At 43.8% G+C, this 24,229-nt stretch overlaps 1 protein-coding gene across 14 annotated transcripts in view; it reads right to left on the bottom strand.

The window, feature by feature from the left end:
• The window catches only part of ARL15 (ADP ribosylation factor like GTPase 15), a 1,022,750-nt gene that overhangs the window by 811,758 nt on the left and 186,763 nt on the right, over positions 1 to 24,229 (bottom strand). The window contains exon 1 of one of the 14 annotated variants that reach the window (XM_029577421.1): positions 6,054 to 6,158. The exons of the other annotated variants lie outside the window; for them this stretch is intronic. Coding sequence (XP_029433281.1) covers positions 6,054 to 6,086 — 33 coding nt within the window. The 5' untranslated portion in view covers positions 6,087 to 6,158. Of the gene's footprint in view, positions 1 to 6,053; positions 6,159 to 24,229 lie in introns of those variants that run through there. 14 annotated transcript variants of the gene reach the window in all.

The raw sequence follows: 24,229 nt of genomic DNA, 5'->3' as shown, positions 1-24,229 counted from the left end.
CCGCCTGCCAATTTGGCTTTCTCTCTTCGGTTGGGGGGGAGGGGGGGCGTGCATGTGTCGGTGGGGGAAGGGCTGCATGAGTCTATTTCTGTACTCGGGAGGGAGGGGGGGGAAGGCATAGTTGGAGAAGGGGCTGTTTGGATTTGCAGCCTGGCTGCTGAGTGAGTGTGTGTGTGTGTGTGTGTGTGGTGTGTGAGTGAGTGTGTGTAACCCTTGCTCCCGCCGCCTGGATGAATGGGCGCCCACCCGCCCGCCGGCTCCCGCCAGTAAGTTTACTTTTTTTTTTTTTTTTTTACACTTTATTCCCTTTTGTTTTAATTTTCGCCCTGCGCCTTGCTTCGGGAGGGGGGGAACCATCCACTTCCTGGTACCTGTCATTTCAAATGTCACTTGAAATGACATTTGAAATGACAGGTACCAGCGCACCCCGGGATACTATATAGGCGCTGAATATACCGCCTATACAGTAAAAGGGGTTTCGCTTCATGGACGCGGCTTGCATTTGCAAGCAATTTGAATAGAGTATCGAGCGGTATGTGAAGAGAACTGTGCGTGCGGGGAACGAGGGTGCGGCCGGCACTGCCGCACTCTTTCTACCGCGGCCTTAGAGTATTGACCTGTTAGGCAGGATAATCACTGGTGCAGCCACACCACTGAAGATACAAAATTATCTTAAAGTTAAGTAGACAAGTCTACCCAGCTAACTTTAGGACAGCTCTATCGCATGACCAGATTTAGCCAGGGAAGTTATGTGGCTAACCCTGAATATCAGAATTAGCCAGATAACTTATCTGGATAATTTAACTCCACCCGAAAAATCCCCCACAATGCTTCCAAGTTATCCAGCCAAATTTTATCTGGAGGAGGAATAGCCTAGTGGTTAGAGCAGTAGGCTACAAACCAGGAGACCAGAGTTTGAGACCCGCTGTCGCTCCTTGTGACCTTGGGCAAGTCACTTTACCCTCCATTGCCTCAAGTACAAAACTTGCAGGTCGATACTATAAGGCCGCGTTAGAAAGAGTGCGGCAGTGCCGGGCGCACCCTCGTTCCCCGCACGCACAGTTCTCTTTACATACCGCTCGATACTCTATGTAAATTGCTTGCAATTGCAAGCCGCGTCTGTGAAGCGTTAGGGAAGCGTTAGGCCTGCGCAACCAATTTTACTGTATAGGCGCTTAATACAGCGCCTATACAGTATCCTGGGTGCGCTGGTACCTGTCATTTCAAATGTCATTTCAACTGACATTTGGAATGACAACTGACATTTGAAATGACAGGTACCAGGAAGTGGATGGTTCCCCCCCTCCTGAAGCAAGGCGCAGGCGAAAATTAAAACAAAAGGGAATAAAGTGTAAAAAAAAAAAAAGTAAACTTACTGGCGGGAACCGGCGGGCGCGCGTTCGATCCAGGCGGCGGTGGGAGCCGGCGGGCGGGTGGGCTCCCGTTCATCCAGGCGGCGGCGGGAGCTGGCGGGCAGGTAGGCGCCCGTTCGATCCAGGCGGCGGCGGGAGCCGGTGGGCAGGTGGGCGCCCGTTCGATCCAGGCGGCGGCGGGAGCCGGCGGGCAGGTGGGCGCCCGTTCGATCCAGGCGGCGGCAGGAGCCAGCGGGCGGGTGGGCGCGCCTTCAATCCAGGCCGCGGCGGGAGCCGGCGGATGGGCGCGCGTTCGATCCAGGCGGCGGCGGGAGCCGGCGGGCGAGTGGGCGTGCATTCATCCAGGCGGAGGGAGCCGGCAGCGAAAGCGGCCTCCGGCAGCCCCCGCCGGCAGTGAATGAATGCACGCCTGTGTACGCTCGTGCGATTTCGGCGCTCAAGGCGTGACGTCACGATGCTTGACGTCACAGCATGTGACTGCCTTGAGCGCCGAAATCGCAGGGGAGTACACAGGCGTGCATTCATTCACTGCCGGCGGGGGCTGCCGGAGGCCGCTTTCGCTGCAAATGTTAGTATATATATAGTGCAGTCCGGTACGTAGCTGTTCGAACACCACACTAACACCAGGTAGAGGGTAGGCGGTAAACTAACAGGTTAAGGACGCGGCAAAATAGCGGGCTACAACGGAGATAATCGGAGTGCGCGTCACAGTATCGGAGGGGAATAGCTAATTCGTTCATTAAATAGCTAATTCGTTCATTTACATATCATATACATGCTGGGTGCAGAAAGGGTTACGGGTCCGTTTCAAGAAGCGCTAAGGACGCGTGAAACTGGAGACTGTATCGCAGGATCGCCTTACGCGTCCGAATTGTGCGCCCACAGCGGGTTACAGACGGGGAATCTCCAACCGCACGTTACAGTATCGAGCTGTTAGATTGTAAGCCATCTGGGTATAGAGAAATACCTACAGTACCTGAATGTAAACCGATGTGATATCTCAGATCGAATATTGGTATATAAAAATAATAAAAATAAATATAAAATAATAACAACTACTTAGATGGACAACTCTGAGACAGTCAACCAGCCAGTAGGATTTTTCAAATTCTGATATTTGTCAGGCAACGCACAAACTTAGCCAGACAAATGGTGGGAAATAATTTCAAGCAGTCTGCACTCAAAGAATTAAATCATGTAAAACTTCATTATTATTTTTCATCAATCTTACAGTAACCAATAAACTACTAAGCTCATAGAGATGAAGACTGGTAGCATTAAAAAATAAAGGAATCTGACAACACACAGTTATTCCTTTTAACCCTCTTAAAATGGTTTATTCTATCCCCTCTCCTAATAAGACTATATGATCTTGTCCATAAATATCGCCTAACCAGTTTTTACCTTTCAATAAATAGTAAGCAATTACTTCTTAGATTACTCTTCAAGGTAAAACATTTCCAACTACTCTTACCTTTACTCCTACAGTGGATCACACAAAAATAATTTGTAATATGCGAGCAACTACAGTTTTTTTGGTCATTCTGAACCTAATGCTGTCTCTCCTCCTCCCCCTGGGGTGGGTTGGCAATGTTTGCTGCTGCTCCTCCATGCTATTCCTGTTGGGGGTGGTGGGGAACATAGTCACCACACTAATTTCTATCAGTGAGGGGTGAGTTCCCCCAGGCAGGTGAGGTGAGTTTGCTGCAGTCTGTTCCTCTGTACTGTTGCACTATTTCTTGTCAGTGTAGGGGAAGGTGGATGGGAGTTTTCTCCATAGCCCCACACCGTTCCTGCTTGTCTGCACCAATGGGAGTGTTGGTTAGTTTTGCTGCCCCACCTTTGGATGCTGCCTCAATGGTTCTTGCTAGAAATGAAAATCAGCTTTACTGAGGCAAGCCTAATTGCAAACCCTGGCCAGGTATACACTAAGGGATTTTTCCCCATTCTGTCTACAGAGAATTGCTTAGTATATATTATCACACAAAGTATTTTGTTAAATTATTTAACTATTTTCTAAACCAAAGTAAATGTCAAAAAGACATCTAACAAAAAAAAATACAAAAAAAAAAGATGTTAAATTAAATTGTAAAAATTACAAAAAAACACCAATTAATCAAACATTTCTCAAAAAACTAATTTAAACAATATATCTAAATATTCTCCTAAAGCATTACGAAAAACTTTTTCAAATAATCAAAACAATAAAGAGATATAAACAAAAGGGCCCACAAAACTCAACAGCAGCTGCAAAATCAACAGGCATGGACATTGTTTAAAAATACAATCCTAGAGGCACAGTCCAAATGTATTCCACTCATTAAGAAAGGTGGAAGGAAGGCAAAACGATTACCATCATGGTTAAAAGGTGAGATGAACGAGGCTATTTTAGCCAAAAAAAATCCCTCAAAAATTGGAAGAAGGATCCATTCTGAAGAAAATAGGTTAAAACATAAAAGCATTGTCAAGTTAATTGTAAAACATTGATAAGACAGGCGAAGGGAGAATTTGAAATGAAGTTGGCCATAGAGGCAAAAACTCATAATACAAACTTTTTAAAATATATCCGAAGCAAGAAACCTGTGAGAGAGTCTGTTGGACCATTAGATGACCGAGGGGTTAAAGGGGCTCTTAGGGAAGATAAGGCCATTGCAGAAAGACTAAATGAATTCTTTGTTTCCGTGTTTACTAATGAGGATGTTGGGAGATACCAGTTCCGGAGATGGTTTTCAAGGGTGATGAGTCAGATGAACTGAACCAAATCACTGTGACCCTACAAACTAAAGAGTAGCAAATCACCTGGACCGAATGGTATGCATCCTAGGGTACTAAAGGAACTCAAAAATGAAATTTCTGATCTATTAGTTAAAATTTGTAACCTATCATTAAAAACATCCATTGTACCTGAAGACTGGATGGTGGCCAATATAACCCCAATATTTAAAAAGGGCTCCGGGGCGATCCGGATAACTATAGACCAGTGAGCCTGACTTCAGTGCCGGGAAAAGTAGTGGAAACTATTCTAAAGATCAAAATCGTAGAGCATATAGAAAGACATGATTTAATGGAACACAGTCAACATGGATTTACCCAAGGGAAGTCTTGCTAACAAATCTGCTTCATTTTTTTTGAACGGGTTAATAAACATGTGGATAAAGGTGAACCGGTAGATGTAGTGTATTTGGATTTTCAGAAGGCGTTTGACAAAGTCCCTCATGAGAGGCTTCTAAGAAAACTAAAAAGTCATGGGATAGGGATAGGAGGCAATGTCCTTTCGTGGATTACAAACTGGTTAAAAGACAGGAAACAAAGTAGGATTAAATGGTCAATTTTCTCAGTGGAAAAGAGTAAACAGTAGAGAGCCTCAGTGGAGTGCCTCAGGGATCTGTACTTCAATCCATAAATGATCTGGAAAGGAATACGACTGAGTGAGGTTATCAAATTTGGGGATGATACAAAATTATTCAGAGTAGTTAAATCACAAGCAGACTGTGATACATTACAGGTGGATCTTGCAAAACTGGAAGATTGGGCATCCAAATGGCAGTTGAAATTTAATGTGGATAAGTGCAAGGTGTTGCATTATAGGGAAAAATAACCCTTGCTGTCGTTACATGATGTTACGTTCCATATTAGGAGCTACCAACCAGGAAAAAGATCTAGGCATCATAGTGGATAATACTTTTAAATCGTCTGCTCAGTGTGCTGCAGCAGTCAAAAAAGCAAACAGAATGTTAGGAATTATTAGGAAGGGAATGGTTAATAAAACAGAAAGTGTCATAATGCCTCTGTATCGCTCCATGGTGAGACCGCATCTGGAATACTGTGTACAATTCTGGTTGCTGCATCTCAAAAAAGATATAGTTGTGATGGAGAAAATACAGAGAAGGGCAACCAAAATGATAAAGGGGATGGAACAGCTTCCCTATGAGGAAAGGCTGAAGAGGTTAGGGCTGTTCAGCTTGGAGAAGAGACGGTTGAGGGGGATATGATAGAGGTCTTTAAGATCATGAGAGGTCTTCAACAAGTAGATGTGAATCGGTTATTTACACTTTCGGATAATAGAAGGAATAGGGGGCATTCCATGAAGTTAGCAAGTAGCACATTTAACACTAATTGAAGAAAATTCTTTTTCACTCAACACACAATTAAGCTCTGGAATTTATTGCCAGAGGATGTGGTTAGTGCAGTTAGTGTAGCTGGGTTCAAAAAAGGTTTGGATAAGTTCTTGGAGAAGTCCATTAACTGCTATTAAGCAAGTTTACTAAGGGAATAGCCACTGCTATTAATTGCATCAGTAGCATGGGATCTTCTTGGTGTTTGGGTGATTGCCAGGTTTCTGTGGCCTGGTTTGGCCTCTGTTAGAAACAGGATGCTGGGCTTGATGGACCCTTGGTCTGACCCAGCATGGCAATTTCTTATGTACTTATCTAAAAAGTCCCATAAGCTTTCCCTCATCCTTGTAGGAACACATTATTGGTAGAGAGTTCCTTATATACCAGAAGAATTATAAAAGCACAAGGCACCAAATGTACATCTCAGGAACACTAGCGACAGAAGTAATTCAACATGTTTCACTATCAGCTTCTTCAAGGAATTCACTGTTACTATTATCAAACATAAAACACTCTTCACATTAATCCGTATAGAAAGTCCACCAAATTTATTGCAGGGACATACCAGAACCCTCACACCTCCACGATGGGACAGCATACATCTTCAGAAATGTTACATTCCAAAGGGGATCACATTACAGTTCATCCCCTTATCACTGGATCCATCCTGGATTGTCTCTAAAAAAATAAAAATATCAAAACCAAAAAATATACAAATTTACCAAAGGTCTACCAATAATTTGTACCTACAAGGATGGGGGAAAGCGTCTGGGAAGTTTTAAAGATTTTTGTATTGTGAGCTTTCTAGCTGTCTTTTGTTGATGTTTGGTTGGCCCTTTTGTATATGTCTCTTTATTGTTTTGATTTGATTCTTTTGTAATGCTTTGGGAGAATATTTAGATGTATTATTTAAATTAGATTATTGAGAAGTATCAGTGTGGGAACGAGCGGCGATTCTTACAGGCCTGGAGACATAACTAGTCAGACTCCAGCCTTTCTTAAACAATAATCTGATTTCACAGCTTCAATCATATACACAACATTAGATGCCTTTACCTTCAGACAGTGTACTCCCTCTACTCACAGTTTGTACTGCTTCATCTCAACTCAGTGGTTGGACAGTTATGTTACAGGAGCTGCCTTCCTCCCAGAGATCTGGGCCTGGTCTAGTTATCCCCACCTGGATCCCAGCTCTTATTCCCCAGTCTCTGGTTACACTCTCTGAGCCCCACCTGCCCCACAGGATCCCACACACAGAGCATACTTTCCTTAAGGCATTTAAGGTGGACCAGGTGTCTAGCCTGGTTCCTGCATAGGCACTAGGGGCACTGCCTCACATTCCCCTCCCCCTCAGCTTGGACCATTCAGGCCAAGCATCTCTGCTCCCTCCTGGATCCTATCCAGGAGAGTCCAAGACCTCCCAGTCCCCTTCTTCTGGCTTCCCATCACCTACGCTTGGAAACGGGGACCTAGTAACATGCTTACCTCCATCTCTTAGGGTTACCCTCAACAGCGTCACGACTACCACCCCGTGTGCCATTCGCTCTGGGTTCAAATTCTACCCTGATGGAGCTTTATGGATCGACTGAGGAACCACCAGTGCAGGTTCCTCTATAACCAGCTGCTCCCGCTTCTGGCATCTGGTATCTCTTATATAGAGCCTCTCCTTGGCTCTTCTGTATCCTCAGATGCTGTAGTCTCCACAGCACCATCCTCTGAGCTTTCCGTGAACTCTTCCTTCCGGTTCTCCGCAGCGCTTCCTTCTAGGCTCTCCACAGTTTCCTGTCTGCAAACTCTGCAGCACCTCCTTCTAGGTTCTCTGCAGTTCCCACCTCTGTACACTCTGGCCACTCATTCATGCCAGTTGCCTGCTCTTCCACAACCTCACTCGCTGGGTTCTCCACAGAGCCACCCTCTAGGCTCTCCATGGCAACTCTCGCTTGCCTTGCCATGCCCACTCTCTCTGGGCTTCTCACAGGAGTTGTTTCTGGAATCCCGGAAGTGTTCAGGCACTCTACAGGGCACCAAATGTACATCTCAGGTACATTTGGTGCCCCTTGGGACCTCCTATAGCGCCAACTTCCAGCTTCTCAACACTGCCTCCTTCTGGGCAGTCTGTGTTGAACTCTTCTCGGCTTTCTGCAACCCCTCTCCTTTCACGGTCCTTCACCGCCCCATTCTCAGGGCTTCTCATGGGAGCAATCTCTGGACTCCCAGCAGTGTTTGGGCATCCTACAGGGTCTTCTGTAGAACCACCTGTAGCGTCATCCTCTAGCCAATTGGTGTTCCAGCCTACTGGCCACTCTGTAGTGCTCCCTTCCTGGGCACTTTGTGTCACAACGTTTTGACAAGGCCACAAGGCTCCACTGCAAATAGAAGATTACCACGGCCCAGTGTATTTCCTGGTTCCATTTTCGCTCAGCCCAGGCCCACTGACCCTTGCAAGGCTGTCTTGTAACCTTCTATCTTTCTCCTGGAGATTCTGCATCAGAGCTGGCCAGCTTCCTTCAGTCACGCTCTCAGACTGCTTCATTCTGGTGCTGCCGCACACTGGCTGCTCCACTCTAGGTTTTAAGAACATAAGAACATGCCATACTGGGTCAGACCAAGGGTCCATCAAGCCCAGCATCCTGTTTCCAACAGAGGCCAAACCAGGCCACAAGAACCTGGCAAGTACCCACCTTCTTTGCAGAGTGGCTTGCTTGCTGGAAGAGGGTGTGCTCATTTTCATTCACAGCACTCACAGCCCACTCTGGCAGTTTTTCCAGGGCCACACCCTGTTCAGCACAGCCCAGCTGCACCAGTGTTCCTTCCTCTTTTTTTTCCAAGGCAAAAAAATGTTAAAAAAAAAAAAGCCTGCATAACCAGCAATAACTAAATCACTTTTAATCCCTATCTACCTCCAGCCAGGCTTCTTCCGTTAGCTGGTACAAACCTACCACTTCCTGGCTGTCCCTGTAACCAGGCCCACTCAGTTTCCGCTCTACCAAAACTTTAAACTTTTGGGGGTTTGTTCTTCACTGCAGCTTCTGAGCCACACTCTTTCACACAAGCTACCGTGTGCGTTGTACACCCCTGCGCTCTGTACTTTGTTTTAGAGCCACAGGCCTTCTCCACAACTCTTTCTTTACTCCAAACAGATAGTTTTTTGGAGGATGGGGTTTTTTTTCTGTGAAAAGCTTTAGAAAAATATCCCATGCATGACACTATATGTGGGAATGAGCAGTGATTCCCACAGGCCTGGAGTCGTGAACTTCACAGACTGAGGCCTTTTTTAAAACAATCTTTATTCACAGCTTCAATCATATACACAATAGACTGCCTTTACCTTCAGACAGTGAATTCTCTCTACACACAGTTTGTACTGATTCGTCTCAGCTCAGTGGTTGAAGAGTATTACTTTAGAGGAACTGCCTTCCTCCCAGAAACCTGGGTCTAGTCTGGTTATCCCTACCTGGATCCCAGCTCTTATTCCCCAGTCTCTGGTTTCGCCCTCTAAGCCCCACCTGCTCCGCAGGATCCCACCCATAGAGCATATTCTCCTTAAGGCATTTAAGGTGGACCAGGCATCTAGCCTGGACCTGCACAGGTAAATAGGGGAATACTAGAGGCACTGCCTACAGTCGGATTAATTGGTGTATTATATGAGTTATATTAAAAATGTTTGCAATTTGTTAGAAAATAGTAAAAAAAAAAAAAAAGTCTAACACTTCATATTGAGATTTCCAGGTGCAGACATTTAAAATTTAAATGGCTAAGAATCCAAGAGTGTTAGCACATTTTTAGATTTATCATTTATTTTGGGCCAGTGTCCAGAGGTCACTTGGCCATACAAGGTCGCAGCTAAAACAAATCTATAGAGGCATGATCAAAAGAGTTTAGCAGACTTGGAAAAATAATTCTACTGGGAATAGAGACACTGCTTTTCAAAAGGTGATTCCCACTATGATGAGGAAGATCTCATATTACTCCAGTGTAACAACGTGAACATGCAAAATAGCTGGTGTAATTCACCTGTGTGTTTTTCTTTTATTAAGAGAGGCAAATGGGAGACATGGTATGGAAAAGATCATCCTCTATCACTTTTTTTTTAAAATCCACCTAATCAATTGAGCTCTGAAGCCTAGTGATTATTAAATTCACTTCAGAAATACTGGATCTATCATTTGAAAATGAGTTTTACTCACTTAGGTTCTTTTTTCTTGTCACAGCTTATGTTCTGCTGAAGACAAAATAACTTCGGAGGTATAAATCTTCATGTCAATGACAGGAAGGCTTTGGTGAACCATTACCATAAATCTGACAAACGCTAATTTGATGGGTGGCTGTATCTGTCTGCTGCAAGGCCAGTCTAGACAGTCTATTGAGAAATCCTAAAACACCACTGTTTGTTCCCTGTAACACCATCTGGATATGGCCATAAGAGTCGACCCAGTGCCATTCACACATGGATCAAAGCACATGCTAATGCCATCATGAAGTCATACACATAAAAAATTCAATCTGAGAACTCAAAGCAATTTCCTAAGTACTCAGTTTAGAAACCTCAGACTTAGCTTGACTCGCACTAAGTGCACAGAGAGGGAGGGAGAGCGAGAAAAAGAAAAAAAAAAGAGCTGGGAGAGGACAGAAAAAAAAAGGACCAGAATATTTAATGAGATTGGCCTTCAAGAGGAATGTTAGGCCACCCATTGTATTGGAAAAGGCTCATGTCACACTTTAGTCACGGAACTCATCAGGGTGTCCCTATACAAAAATTGATCTAAGAGCTTTTATAATTATCTACCTCTAACTACTAAAAGCACCAAGAAATCTGATAACAGACAAGGTATAAAACTTTAGTTTTTATTATACTACTGCTCTGTGCAGGAAGAACTTTCGAATATTGTATGATAGCAGAATTTTCTAACTCCTGCTCATTGATGTGATCAGATCACAGCAACTAAGGCCCTTTTTGAACTTTTGTGACTATATTATAAATGTAAGAGGATGTCTGGCGGTGAAAAGTACAGAAATACAGTCAATATCGCCAATCTCTTACAACACAGTTTACATCTCCTCAAGAGAATATCACTATAGAACATCGAACCATTAAATATGTGACCCCCACCAAAAATGGGCATATGTTTAACAAACAAAGGTTTAAATCCTCCAGGAATATTTTCACATAAAATGCAATGTCTATAAATAACTTGAAATTAATTCAGTAAAATCTCAAATCTACAGTCAAAATGCACACTAAATATCTTTTATGTATTGTAATCTGTAGGACAACTATTTGACTTCTTCTCAAGTAACTATCACTATTTCCGGATGATAATTCTACAGTGGTAAGGTACCATTCCCAAGCCTTGTTTCTACAGTTCTGACAGGCTTCAATATAATGATCAGCAAGGATTACAGATATTAAGAATGTCTGTCCTAAGTATACAATAAGAGAAAACCTTAAAGTAAAGTGCCTTGTGCTATAGTTATTCACATCTGTTGTATATATTCTTAGGTGTGCTCACCTAACCAGAAGCTCATAGAACAGGATGTTCTATGTATTCTGACAGCAAGGGCACAGCAAAGCATAGGACCTGATACATAGAAAGACCATGAACTTTGCAATAGCAGCAAAGTCTGTCAATTCAAAACTAATTAGAAGGGCGAAATGGGACAGAACATACTCCTGCATGTAGTACATGCAGTAAATAATGAAAACAATTTCTAATGCTTCGCCATTAGATTTCCATCAGTGGGTATATTATCATTATCAGTACCTCACAGAGGAGGAAACAGATGCCACAACAGGTGCATTCTATACCTTTTGACATCTATGTCCCTCTTTTACCTCACTCTCCCACCCCCACCCCATTTATATTTTCCTTTATTTGTAGCCAGCCTGCAGTAGAAGAAACAAAATGACAACACATATATTCATATGCTTCTAGGTTAAATAGCCACGGCTTTATATTAATCACAACAGTAACTTCAAAACTATATTTTTTTGTTTAATCACTTCTGCAGCAGAAGGGAGGAGATACAAACTTCCGCACTGTAAACTCATCTAGTGAGCTGGCTGCTCAGCATCATTTTGCTCTGTCAGTGTAGCTAAGGATAGGCAACCATGGCTCTCCCGTGCTGTGTGCCTCCATCTCACTTTTCAAATGTCTGAGCAAACATTACCACCAGCCCAGACCCCACCCTCCTAATTACCAGGGGCCTGGGTCACTAAAGTAATGGCCACAACCTCCAGAAGTGCCCACTAGCAGATGGCATATAACAGGGGTCGGGAACCTTTTTGGCTGAGAGAACCATGAACGCCACATATTTTAAAATGTAATTCCATGAGAGCCATACTAACTACAACCCCCCAAGACCTCCAAAATTAATTTACTACAACCCCCCACCCTCCTGACCCCTCCAAGACCTGCCAAAAGTCCCTGGTGGTCCAGCGGGGGTCCAGGAGCGGTCCGGGAGCGATCTCCTGGACTTGGGCTGTCGGCTGCCAGTAGTCAAAATGGCGCCGATGGCCCTTTGCCCTCACTATGTCACTGGGGTCAACCAATGGCGGCGGTAGCCCCTGTGACATAGTAAGGGCAAAGGGCCGTCGACGCCATTTTGATTACTGGCAGCACCCCCCCCCCCCTATCTTTTGTTGGCAGATTTACGCCTGCTGAAAGCAGATGTAAATCTGCACGCGCCAGCAGGCTGCTGGCGCGCCATCACCCGACCCGGGGGCTGGACCGGAGGCCTCGACCACGCCCCCAGTCCAACCACAGACTGTCCAAAGCACCCGAAGGGGCGCGCGGCTTAGGCAGCGCGCTGGTGGCGACCTTGCGCCGCAATAGGCCGATTTTATGAGCCTCAGTGCCTCCCCCTATGATGTCACAAAGGGGGCGGAGACAGAATCATCATCGGGGCTAGCAGCCTCACCTCCAGCTGCTTTGGGGCCGGGCTCACCTCTCCCAGGTAACAGTCTCTGCCAGAAAGAAATCCTCTTTCAAAACTCCTCAGAAATTTCAAATGCTGGGCTGGTTTTTAGAGCCTCAGCACCTCCCCCCTATGATGTCACAAAGGGGGCAGAGTCAGAATCGTCGTCGGGGCTAGCAGCCTCACCTCCAGCTGCTTTGGGGCCAGGCTCACCTCTCCCATGTAACAGTCTCTGCCAGAAAGAAATCCTCTTTCAAAACTCCTCCATGTCTCTCCTTAAGCACTGTAGCATTGATCTGGTTCTAGTCACTACCATATCACACTGTTTTGCTATCCTGATGTCATTAGACATTATTACCTGAGATCTCTCTCCTACTCTGTGCACATCAGATTCTCATCCACCATCGTGCAGTGCTCCCTTGGATTTCTGTACTGCAAATGCATGAGACCTTGTTTTTTTGTATTGAATCTTAACTACTAAACAATTAGACCATTCCTTGAACTTTCTTAGTTCACTTCTAATTCCATTTACTCCTTAGGACTGCCCATTATGTGCAAAATCTCATCTGCAAAAACAAACATTTCCTCCTAATCTCTCCAATATATTGCTCCCAAAGTTATAATGAACAGGACTGACGCTTAGATTACAAGCCCTCTGGGAATTGGGAAATACCTACAACTTTAATGTAATTGACTTTGAAGTGCAGAAAAGTAGAATATATATAAATCATTGAAGCACTCCACTAATCACCTTGCCTTCCTCAAAATGAATTCCATTTACCAATACGCTATATCTGTCACTCAATCAGTTTTGAATCCAGTCCACTATCTTGGTACCCACCCCACAAGCCGCTGAATCTAGACCAACTACATCCAGTGTATGCACATGATCTAATTTTCTAGTCATTCAAATGAACAAATCATTCAGATTTGTTTAATATACATCTCCCACAAATAAAACCATGCTGCCTCGGCTCCTGCAGCCCACTGGACTCTAAATAATTTACTACCTTTTCCTTCAGTAGAGTCTCAATTAATTTTTCTATCACTGAGGTAAGACTAATTGGCTCATAATTAACAACTTCTCCTCTGTTACCACTTTTATAAAGAGAAACATTCACTCTTCTGCAGTTCTGCAGGAACACTTCCAACTCCAAAGATTTATTGAACGTGTTCTTCAATGGACCCATCACAACCTCTCTGAGCTCCCTTAATATCCTGGGAGGTATCCTATCCGGCCCCATAGTTTTGTCCACTTTCAATTTTGCTAGTTCCATATACAATACCTACAGAACCTGAATGTAATCCACTCTGAAGTGCCTGAAAAGCAGAATGTAAATCAAATAAACTCTTCTGTAAATGGATCAGTATGAACTCCCATCCCACAAATACTTTTGCCAACAAATCAGTGATCCTTCTCCAATACCAAACAGAAACATTTGTTTAGCATTTCATTTTTTCCTTGACTCTCCAATGCATTTCTCCTCATCTCTTCTCAATCTAACAATCTTCTGCCTTTCAATGTCATGCCTCGTTGCTTTACCTCATTTGCTCTCTTTCCTTCCACTCTCATTCTTGTCATCGTGACTTCTTTCTCTGCCTCTTTCAGCATTACCAAATACTCTTCCGTATTCTTTTTGAAATTCTTGGTACAGTTGAATGCTAATCTTTTTGCCTTTATTTTATCCACCATAGATTTGAAAAATATATCAATTTCTTCTTACTTTTATTTACTTGTATGACATGAAAATGTGTTACCTTTAGTATAACTTATTTTAACTTAGATTATTTTAACTTAGCCTAGTCAGCAACTTCCTTATGAAACTTCCCCATTTATCAAAGTCATTATTTTTTAAATCCAGGACTTTCAGTTTTGTGTGGCACCCCATTGCTTTGGCCATTTTAACAAACCAACATATCTGGCCTAGACCATTCTCTTGATTGATGCAATAGTGCAGTACCATCTGGTCTCACCCTCATTAAATTACTTCATCTATAGGGGGGAAAAAGTTATGGCACATCTTTTCCATCTAGTAAATGATGCTCTCTATTCTGCTGCTCCATGTTTTAATAAATATGGGGGTTATTTTATATATTTTTTTTATCTTGTATATCACCTCTTTAGGTTAGGGAAGTAGGTTATAATTTTTTTTTTTTTTTTTTATAAATAAATTTCTCTCCTCCAGTACACAGTCATATTATATGGCAGCCCCATTCTTTCTCTCTGCTTCTTCAAACATTTGCCTTTCTCTTCACCCAATATTTGAAGCTACACATACTAAGCCATTACAACCCCTACAGAACGCCTCAGCACGTATCCTCACCAATTCCAGGAAACGTGACCACATTACTCCTACCCTCATCGATATCCACTGGCTCCCAATACAGTCTCGCATCCTGTTCAAAGTTCTCTCCCTCATTCATAAAAGCATCACCAATGAAAATACTGACTGGATCAACCCCCCACTGCTTTCTCGCACATCCACTAGACCGACTCGTACTGCCCTCCAAGGGACACTCCGTACCCCCTCTAACAAATCCACTAAACTTATTTCCACAATGAACAGAGCCTTTTCCCTGGCCGGCCCCACCCTGTGGAACTCTATGCCCCCAGACTTGCGCACTGAAACATCTACACCCAAATTCAAAAAAAACCTAAAAACCTGGCTATTCTTACAGGCCTACCCCTCCCTCAACAATCATCCTCCTGATGACCCCCTAAGCTGTGTATAATGCATTCCCTGTATCACCCTTTACAACGTGCTTCTGCTGACTTTTTCTCTCAATTACCTTCTCCCCTATGACCTCTTGATTTGATTACAATGCTTTCCATGTACTACCGTCACTATGTGCTCTTGATAATTTTCCCGCATCTGCTCCCAATTGAGGAACCTTCGTTCCCTGTAGATAGTTACCCAGTTACTGTTTGTTGATGTTTATCTCTTGTATGCAAAGTTTACTGTTCTATGTAATGGCAGTGCCAAAAGTTCTGTCAAAAAGTTCTGTCAAAAAGTTTTAGTTATCTGTAAACCGATACGATGTGCAAACGGCTATCGGTATATAAAAACCTATAAATAAATAAATAAAGTGTCATATGATCCGAACTTTTTAAAGCTGAAAACAGTCTTCTATGTGCCAAAAGAAAAATGTGCAAATTAGTATCAGTATTCCTTATTTCAAATACAAAATTTGAACTTGCTCAAACTCCACCTCTATATTTCCATAATTTGTTCATTAGTAAAGCCTAATTTGGTAACAATTCTGTTCCAAAATCTTTTTCAATATCTCTTTAAACTGAAATAAAAGCAACCTGCCTTAACAGTATTTTAAATACCCTCCTTCCCCCTCTCCCCCCTCCAGCAACCACACCCAACTGGCTTTGACTACCTGTATTTCTCTAGTGCTTCAATCAGACAAAGATACGGGCCGATTCAGTAAAGTCCGCGGGAGAGCGAGTGAAGGCCCGCTCAGGCCACTCTCCTGTGTGCGCAATTCTGTATTTAAATGAGGCCCGGCGGTAAAAATGGGCAAAAGGAGGCGCTAGGGACATTAGCACGTCCCTAGCGCCTCCTTTTGGACGGAGCGGTGGCTGTCAGCGGGTTTGACAGCAGACGCTCAATTTTGCCGACGTCGGTTCTCGAGCCTGCTGACAGCCACGGGCTCGGAAACCAGACGCCGGCGAAATTGAACATCCAGTTTTCAACCCAACAGCCGGCCGACTTCAAATTTTTTTTTTCCTTTTGGAAAGTTTCAGGACCGCCAACTTAATATCGCCATGATATTAAGTCGGAGGGTGCACAGAAAAGCAGTTTTTACTGCTTTTCTGTGCACTTTCCCAGTGCCCGAAGAAATTAGCGCCTACCTTTGGGTAGGCGCTAATTTCTGAAAGTAAAATGTGCGGCTTGGCTGCACATTTTACTTTTTGTATCGCGCGGGAATACCTAATAGGGCCATCAACATGCATTTGCATGTTGCGGCGCTATTAGGTTCGGCGGATTGGACGCGCGTTTTCAGCCCCTTCCTGAATAAGGGGTAAGGGAATACACTCGTCCAGTGGCGGAGCGCACTGTACTGTATCGGCCTGATAGTGAGTTGGCCCTTGTCAACCACACCCATATGCTAGCTTACCCCTGGTCTGTTTTCCAGCTTCCCAGTGTTCTGTTTTCACTTTGTCACAAGTGTATGGAGCATAAATAGGGGGAAATAAAATCATTGACTGATGCCCTGTCCAGGTATGATAATTGTGAATGTGCCAGATTATATCTAGCTCCTTTTTTTTGTAACAATTCCCAGCAGGAAACATGATTCTGAAGTCATAAGGCTTCTCCCGGAATGTTCATGCAACACACACTAATAATTCCTTCTATAATTCTTAGGCAGCTGTGGATCTTGCATTGCTTCCCAATCCAGATATCCTCATGCCATGGTACAGAATGATGAAACCCCTTTGAGAAACCAGAATAAATTGTTTTCTGCATACACTTCATTATTTCAAACTCAAAGGAAGTAGACTCAGGAACAATGACAGAACAGAGTTAAATAGGTAAACTATAAAAACTGAGAAAAACAAAAGTATTCTTCATGGAAAGAACAGTGGATGCATGGAATGCCCTCCCGGAAGAGTTGGTGAAGACAAGAATGATAATGGAATTCAACAGGGTGTAGGATAAATACAGAGTATGTCTAATGGCTAACAAATAGAAATGAAGTAAAGGGGTAACCTATTGCTAACTTTAGATGTAACACTTCTAAATAGGGGTATAAAGGCACATATGTTAGACCCTCCTTAAAAGCCTGGGACCAAGCATTTAGCCTGGTCCCCCTGAAGCCACAGGCAGGAAGGGAGTTCCGCTCTGAGGGCATTCTCCTTAGAAGGAGATAAGAAACTAAAACTAGTATATGTAATACCTATTAATAATGTCAATGTAAAGCCTGTTGCTAAGTTATTGTTAAATGTAAACCGCGGTGATGTATCTCTTTACGTACTGCGGTATATAAAAAACCCTTAAATAATAAATAAATAAACTAAGGAAAAACAGAGGCCCCAAGGAAGATAAGGAAGGCTAAATAATACTGCTGAACTGTGAGTTATATTATTGTCTTTATTTTGTGAACTGTGAAGTTAAGCAGAACTGCTTCTGTTTTGTTTTCTTGTTATTAATAAAGAAGTTTGAGAGAAGTGCCAGAGTCCATCCTGAATCTGTTCTCTGGTAGCAGTGGTGGAATTTCTGTACTAAGTCATGAACAGGCAGAGATCCACACTAAAGGAAAAAAAAAGAAAAGAAAAGGAAAACAAGGGAAAAATGTTTTTCCCTTTGTCCTGGGGCCTGGCTGCAGCTGCGACCACAGCATTATTTTTCAGCAGGCTAAGGAGGATAGCTCCACCTGGAAAGGGATTTATATAGCAACGGTTCTTGGAACACCCTCAGGTCCCTCTGATAAATGTCACCACACAAAGTTAAAATAGTAAAGTCCCGGCAGGCTTTCAATACTGAGATCTCTCGTATTTTCTTTTTGGCTGCTACCTGCTACTGTCACAATTCCCAGTGGAGAAGCTTCCAGAGCAAATGTTTCTATTACGTCTGGGCTGACCGTGAACTGGCCCCAGAGTATCAAACTGGGAATAATCTCATCCCAGAGCCACCAGATATAGAAGCTTAAGAAGAATACCCACCTCTACGTAGGCTTGTCCCGAGGTAGTCTGTAGGACCTGACTGGTTGGGTACTGATGCTGTTCATTATGCATGCAGGTGTCACCATCTTTCTGTATTCAAAATACCCACTATGGCTAGGTTTTCTGGATGAGAATTTTTCCACATCCTGAATCCATCAGGGCTTGGGTGGAAACTTCATTTAGCTCAACTGGGATTACAAAGTCTGGAAGTCCCCCACATGGCCCATTCACCAGATTACAGCTTTGTATCTTCGCAAAGGTACATGCCCAGTCATGCTCCCACTCTTCATTCTCAAGTTCTCTCGCTTCATGATGGGAACATGCCTGTGGGATTTGCTCCACTTTGAATTCAACAATTCCTATAATGGGTTTGCAATTCCCTTCCTTTGTATGACTGCACTCCCCCCTTGCAGAGCTTCACTAGCTTGTGCTCCCATTCTAGATTCTCAAGCCATGAGCAATCTTCAACAACATGGTCTTTGGCCATACAGTAGGAACATGCCTGCGGGGCTTGCTCCAATTTGAATTTACCACTTCCTACAAAAGTTCTTCATTTTCTTCTTTGTCAAGGGGCAACATTCTTCCTCATGTCCATTCCCGGCACAAAGTGAGCAAATGGAAAAAGTGTCTGGATCGTTATTACTCAGATGGGCAAGTAAGAACATAAGAACATAAGAAAATGCCATACTGGGTCAGACCAAGGGTCCATCAAGCCCAGCATCCTGTTTTCCAACAGTGGCCAATCCAGGCCACAAGAACCTGGCAAGTACCCAAAAACTAAGTCTATTCCATGTAACCATTGCTAATGGCAGTGGCCATTCTCCAAGTGAACTTAATAGCAGGTAATGGACTTCTCCTCCAAGAACCCATCCAATCCCTTTTTAAACACAGCTATACTAACTGCACTAACCACATCCTCTGGCAACAAATTCCAGAGTTTAATTGTGCGTTGAGTAAAAAAGAACTTTCTCCGATTAGTTTTAAATGTGCCACATGCTAACTTCATGGAGTGCCCCCTAGTCTTTCTACTATCCGAAAGAGTAAATAACCGATTCACATCTACCCGTTCTAGACCTCTCATGATTTTAAACACCTCTATCATATCCCCCCTCAGTCGTCTCTTCTCCAAGCTGAAAAGTCCTAACCTCTTTAGTCTTTCCTCATAGGGGAGTTGTTCCATTCCCCTTATTTTGGTAGCCCTTCTCTGTACCTTCTCCATCGCAATTATATCTTTTTTGAGAACATTCAAAAAACATTCAGAAATGTCTTTCCTCCTCCGATTTCGTGATCTGAAGGTCTTCCCTTAGTGTATGCTTTAGCCTCTAGTGCTGGCTTGACATCCATGGTGGTCATTCATGGTTTAGCTTCCTTGGTATCTACAATCTCTGGCCAAATGACCTCTTGCTTCCACAAAGAAAAATTGGAGAGCCTGGGGGCTGTGACCTGAGTAAGGAACCAAAGCTATCATACTTACTTTATACTTTTCCTACCCTAAACTGGGACTGACCATTTCTCTTCAATTCAGAGGGTAGAATCGGTATGGGGTCCTCTAGGCCAGGGAGTACTTTCCCCTCCCCTGTCTGTATACACCTCCAGCCCAACTCAAGAAAACTCAGGGCTTGCTTAAGCTTTCTAGGGCTACCCTCCTCCACCCTGTTTGGCACAATGCAAGTATTAAGAAGAGTACTAGCAGTAAAATTTAGACATTAATATCAGACCATTCAAACTGTAGCCTGGGTTAACAGAGAGGTCCATTCTTGCCATTATATGTGCAAGACAAACCCAATAAAAATCCTGTACCTCTGGTTCTGTAAATATATACTTTGTGATCACAGATCCCCACCCCCACCATATACACAGCCCTCTAATAAAGGGGGCAGATCAGGATATTTTCCCCTGCACTTTACCATAAAAAAAAATTCTGGTGTCATCTAAGTACAAACACAAATTTCCTCCACTATAGGGCATGCTGTGAAATACAAAATCCTGGGAAAAAAACCCAGCACATGGGTAGTAAACTTGCCCTATTACAGCAATACAAACTCACAAGACTCCAAAAGCAACAACCACCTACGATTAGGAAACACTGAAAATGTTACCCTGTGTCTTTGAACACCAATACACTTCCTGTTGGGAAAACACAATAAACAAGACTGCTATAAAACCTACACGGAAACTACATGCTAGCAAAATACCTCATGTTAGTCACACATGCAAATGACCTCCAGTAAATACAATATAAGTGATCACAAACTTAAAACAGAAATATGCAGACAAAAACTAGAATGGTAACCTCAAGAAGCCAGACTCTGCATGCAATGCAACACTGGAGCAGTAGAAAGAGATATGCATTACCCTCCTAGAGTAAGCTGGGCCACAGTCAATGTTCTTGTGGGGAGAGAGGGCTGAATTGTTACATAACACCCCCACAAGGAAAACAGTCTTGATGGTGCCCACATGATATAGTATTATGTTGGGACTACTGAGCCTTTGTTTTTCTTGTGGGAGGTGGGTAGGATTGGGGACAGGAAAGAGTGTGATAGGAGAAGTGGGAGCAGGGAGAAGAGAGGAGGGAGGCTAAAGGGAGAAAAGGGAGGGGTGGGACAAGAGCAAAAGGGTGTGGAGATGAAGAAGGGATGTGGGGTGCTGAAAATAGGAGATAGGGAAAGAGCAAGAAGGTGTGGGGTTAGGAAGTGAGGCAGAAATGCTGAAGGAAAGGGGGATGAGGATATAGGTGGGGTGTTGACGAGAAAGAGGAAGGGGCTGAAGGGGAGGGCAGGAAAGAACAAGTATAAGTCTGGGAGCCAGGAAGAGAAATCTGCCCCCAAGAAAATAATGAAGGCTCTGCGGCCACCAACATAATATTGTACTATGTTGGGCCTACCAAGTTTTTGTTTTTCTTTTTGGGGGTATGGGTATGGTTGGTGGCAGAAGGGAGAAAGAGCAGGAGGGAAAAGGAGAAGGGCAGGGGCCTTGCCCCATCAACCACTTGCTTTTATCCTCTGTCCCATCCTCTCCTCAGCCCCTTCTCTCCCAACACTGCTCTCTCCCCTTGCTCCCACCTCCTCTTCCTCAATCCTTTAACACCCTCATTCATTCATTCCCTCCCCCAATACCCTCACACCTCCTTCATCCCTCCTCCTCACAAACCCCTCACTCCACTCTGAACCCTCCACTTACCTTCTTCACTCCCATCCACTACAATCTCCACAGTTTCACTTCATCCCCCTACCATCCCCTCACTCGCCTCCTTTACTTCCTCCCCCACAATCGTTTCACTCACTTTCTTCACTCCTACTCCCACCCCGCAATCCCCTCAACTCTTACTCCCTCCCACTCACCTTCACTCACTTTCTACTGAAAGAGAAGCATCATTAGTGGCAGGTAGGATGGCACCTTATTGCTCTCAGCCTCCATCCTCCCAAAGAGATGGAGGATTAGGGCCTAGGCCTCTTTCTCCTCCACAGCTATCGACGCCTGATGAAATCATTCAGGTGCAAGCAGCCGAAGAGGATAAAGAGGACCCTCCAACTCTTTAGGAGCATGGAGGGAAAGGAAGGGGGATTATGGTAGGGGTAGCAGTAGTGGCAGCTGTGATTGGAAGGGATAGTGCCAATGAGGCTTCACTTCTTCCACTGACGGAGGAAATTTTGAGGGACCATGGTTCCTCCCCCTCCCGGCACCTATGTACAAGGCAATTTTGAGATGACCTCAGGATATTGTTTTGTTCCAGCCTCTGTATCAGCAGTATATTAGTTCTCTGTAAACCTATATGATGTGCAAACGAACGTCGGTATAGAAAAGCAATAAACAAACAATAAATATATTTTTGTGACCATTTCCTGTTCTTTCATAGGATATGGGCCTTGATCTGAAAACACTCAATCACCACACTGTGTAAGATATTAAAACTGGTTGGCAGCCTTTCATATTTACATTTTTTTTTTTTTGTTTAAATAACTCTCTCATTTTCCTTCTTACCTATTGCTGCCTCAGTGGTATCCTCTTGCTCATGTGGAGCAAGGAGAATAAATTAATGTACTCCCTCCACTATATATTTTTAACTTATTGGGGACATTGGCTCCCAAAGAGGGAAAAGATAACATGGATCCATTACTTGGAAACCCTTCGTTGTGACCTTTTTCTTGAGTGATATCCCTTTCTACTCCAAACTTCCCTGTTGCAATTAAATCAAATCTCTACTCGATCCTCCCTATTATTCCTAAGCCTGCACTTTTTGTGTCTTAAAAGCAGCTTGCATGTGCTTAAGGAAGGAACCCTCAGCCTCACTCTCAGAGGAAGACAAATCTGAATATGTGTCTGACCAGGCAGAGCGCAAACTTACTTGTAACGGATAAAACTCACCAGAGGGCTTTAGGAGAAAAGATAGCTGAAGAATCATTACTGCCGCTCACCTAGCATCCCTGTTGGATCAATGCTGCTGAAGTAGCTACCCTCTTGAGCTCAAGGGAAGGGCTCTCCTCTGGGGAGAAGCAGCATTTTGGACTGTAGTCACTCTTGTGCCTTGGTGAAGGACTCTTCTCAGAGTGCCTTTTTCAGATACCAGCCTGCAAATATCTGAGATCAGCTGCTCGAGGACCCTCTACTGCTGCTGCTCCTCCTCGCAGCCTGCTTTCTGGGGGGCCTTTATGGGAGCTGCCGTTGTCCCACTAGGCTTGGTTAAGGGGGGCACTAGTTCAAGTAGTGGACTTCCCTTGTTTCTGGGGGATCTCCTTTTTGGGAGCTGAACCCAATCCTGATGTTACTGCTTAGCACAGGGCATTGTCTGAGGGTCCTCCCTTTTATATTTTTATTTTGGATTATTTAATTTTTTAGAAACTTAAAAAAAAAAACTTTATTTCTCCTATGAAAACTATTTTGGGTTAATCCTCTTACTATTGCCTCTTCAGAAGTAGCAGAAGAGGACGCAGATGGCTGTCATTCAAGAGCGATACTGCTTCTTTAGGAAGCAGACCAACTCAGTTTAATGTTTTTTTATTATTATTTTAAACTTTGACCAGCCTAAGCAGGACGAAGAGCAGTAAGAAGCCTATCACTTCATAGAAGAGGGCACAAAATTGTGGGTGACAGGATATCGCAGCTCCTGGAGAACTGCTCTCTCCCTTGCAATTCATGGGGGAACCAGCTGCTTTGTGACTTACGCTGCAGCAGAAGCCCAATGAAGTACACGCCAGGCTGGATGAGCAAGCAGGGGAGCAGGCGGGGAGCACTGAAGGCAGCAGGGGTACGTGGTCTAGACAGAAAGCTAGGGAAGAGCCAGGTACACAGAGGAACATGTAAAAAAAAAATAAAAATTTAATTGTGATTCCTCACTATGTGCCCACAGTGTGTCAGCAAAGAAAGAGACCGCACTCACTCACTCGCCAAGGCCTCGTACTCCACGTCTGCCCTTCTCCAGCCTCATAACCACAGACAGCCTTAGCCAACCCAACCCCCAAGCAGGGAGCTCTTTGACCAAGTGGCTTACAGCTATGTTGTGTCCTTCTGCCACTGCTCAGGATGATTTCAGATCTCTTTCTAATAAGTGTCTTTCTATGCAGAGGTCCCTTTGTGCTGCCAAGCCAGCGATCAAGTTCTTTGCCCTGGCACTAAACAATATGAATAAAAATACTGCCCTCCACAGTTTTACTTCTGAATTGTCCCACAGTAACATCAGCAGCACCATAATTAATGCTTGCAGTATGCCGGTACTGACTAGTTTCCTGCCATCCTTATTAAACTCTTCCTGTGCCTTTGAAGCACCCGCCTCACTCAGTTTTTTTATCTTTACATTTATATGCTGCCGCCACAAAATAGCTTGACGTGATTTCCAAGAAATAAAATACCCCCACAATATATCAAACATCATAAAGCCCATACAATAACCAACCAACCCCCCTCAACTTCCCTTCCCCACTCAACACCATTTCCCTTTTAGTTCAACAAATCCCAGTAGTAAGAACCTGTTTATCATCCAGCCAAAATCTGCTATCCAATCTGATCAGCAGATTCTGTTATAAACTCACTAAATAGCCAGGTTTTGTTTCCTTACAGACAATTCCTTTAAAGCCTCACTGGCAACAGTACTTCATGCCAATAAGTGGGTCTCACTACTGAGAAAAGTCAATCCCTAGTTCTCTGTAACCAAACCT

Source organism: Rhinatrema bivittatum, chromosome 1 (assembly GCF_901001135.1).
Source record: "Rhinatrema bivittatum chromosome 1, aRhiBiv1.1, whole genome shotgun sequence".
NCBI classification, from domain to species: Eukaryota; Metazoa; Chordata; class Amphibia; order Gymnophiona; family Rhinatrematidae; genus Rhinatrema; species Rhinatrema bivittatum.
Note: the sequence above shows the minus strand (reverse complement) of the source record. Positions and strands in the feature narration are given on the sequence as shown.